Source organism: Buceros rhinoceros, unplaced genomic scaffold, assembly GCF_000710305.1.
Source record: "Buceros rhinoceros silvestris isolate BGI_N320 unplaced genomic scaffold, ASM71030v1 scaffold25469, whole genome shotgun sequence".
Lineage (NCBI taxonomy): Eukaryota > Metazoa > Chordata > Aves > Bucerotiformes > Bucerotidae > Buceros > Buceros rhinoceros.
In genome coordinates this window covers 11,304-11,970 of record NW_010431284.1, presented here as the reverse complement: position 1 = coordinate 11,970, position 667 = coordinate 11,304, and the positions used below count along the sequence as shown (strand labels likewise).

General features: G+C 61.2%; 1 protein-coding gene across 1 annotated transcript in view; it reads left to right on the top strand.

The window, feature by feature from the left end:
* Window positions 1-667, top strand: part of ARHGEF10L (Rho guanine nucleotide exchange factor (GEF) 10-like) — a gene marked incomplete at both ends in the record, with an annotated part of 15,060 nt that overhangs the window by 3,096 nt on the left and 11,297 nt on the right. Inside the window, 1 exon segment of the mRNA XM_010143391.1 lies at window positions 538-644. Coding sequence (XP_010141693.1) covers window positions 538-644 — 107 coding nt within the window.

The following is a 667-nucleotide window of genomic DNA, read 5'->3' as shown; positions in this document are numbered from 1 at the left end:
CCGTAGCGGGGCTGTGCGGCCATGTGGAAGAAGCGGCCGTCCCTCCATCGCGATGCCGCTTTGGCTCGCTCGCACTCCTCCTCTTCAGCTGCTTCGGCCTCGGGTAAGGGATCACTGTGCCAGCTGGCGGCCACTCACCTCTTGCCTTCCCCATTTTCCTCTGCGTGCTGCTTTTGGCTCTTTCCCCCCGTTTTCTCAGCTCACACCCACCCTCGGAGTGAGGACGAGGGGCTTTTCCCCCCAGCCAGAGTGGCTTTTTGGGGTCAGGGACCCTTTTTGTCCCCTCCTGGCTTGGAGCTGGCTCGGTCCCTGCTCGCAGCCTGACTCATGCTGGTGTCCGGTGACAGTGGCCGGGGCTCGAGGAGGGACACGCGATGCTGGGAGGACGCTGGGATCCATCTCTGCTTGCAGCTCCAAGCCTAAATGCATCCTGGGCCAAGCTGCCCATGAGGCTACGGGCTGCTCTTTAGACCCCAAAAAGTCTAAGATTGGGGTGGTTTGGCATTTGGTTTTTTTTGTTTTTTTTTTCCCCTGCAGGGGACTCGGAGGAGGAGGACACGGGTTTCCTGGAGGTCACTGTCTCCGACATAAAGCACCCTCCACCAGAGCTGGGCCCCATGCCTGAGGGGCTGAGCCAGCAGCAGGTTGGTGTGGGGCAGGAGGGGGG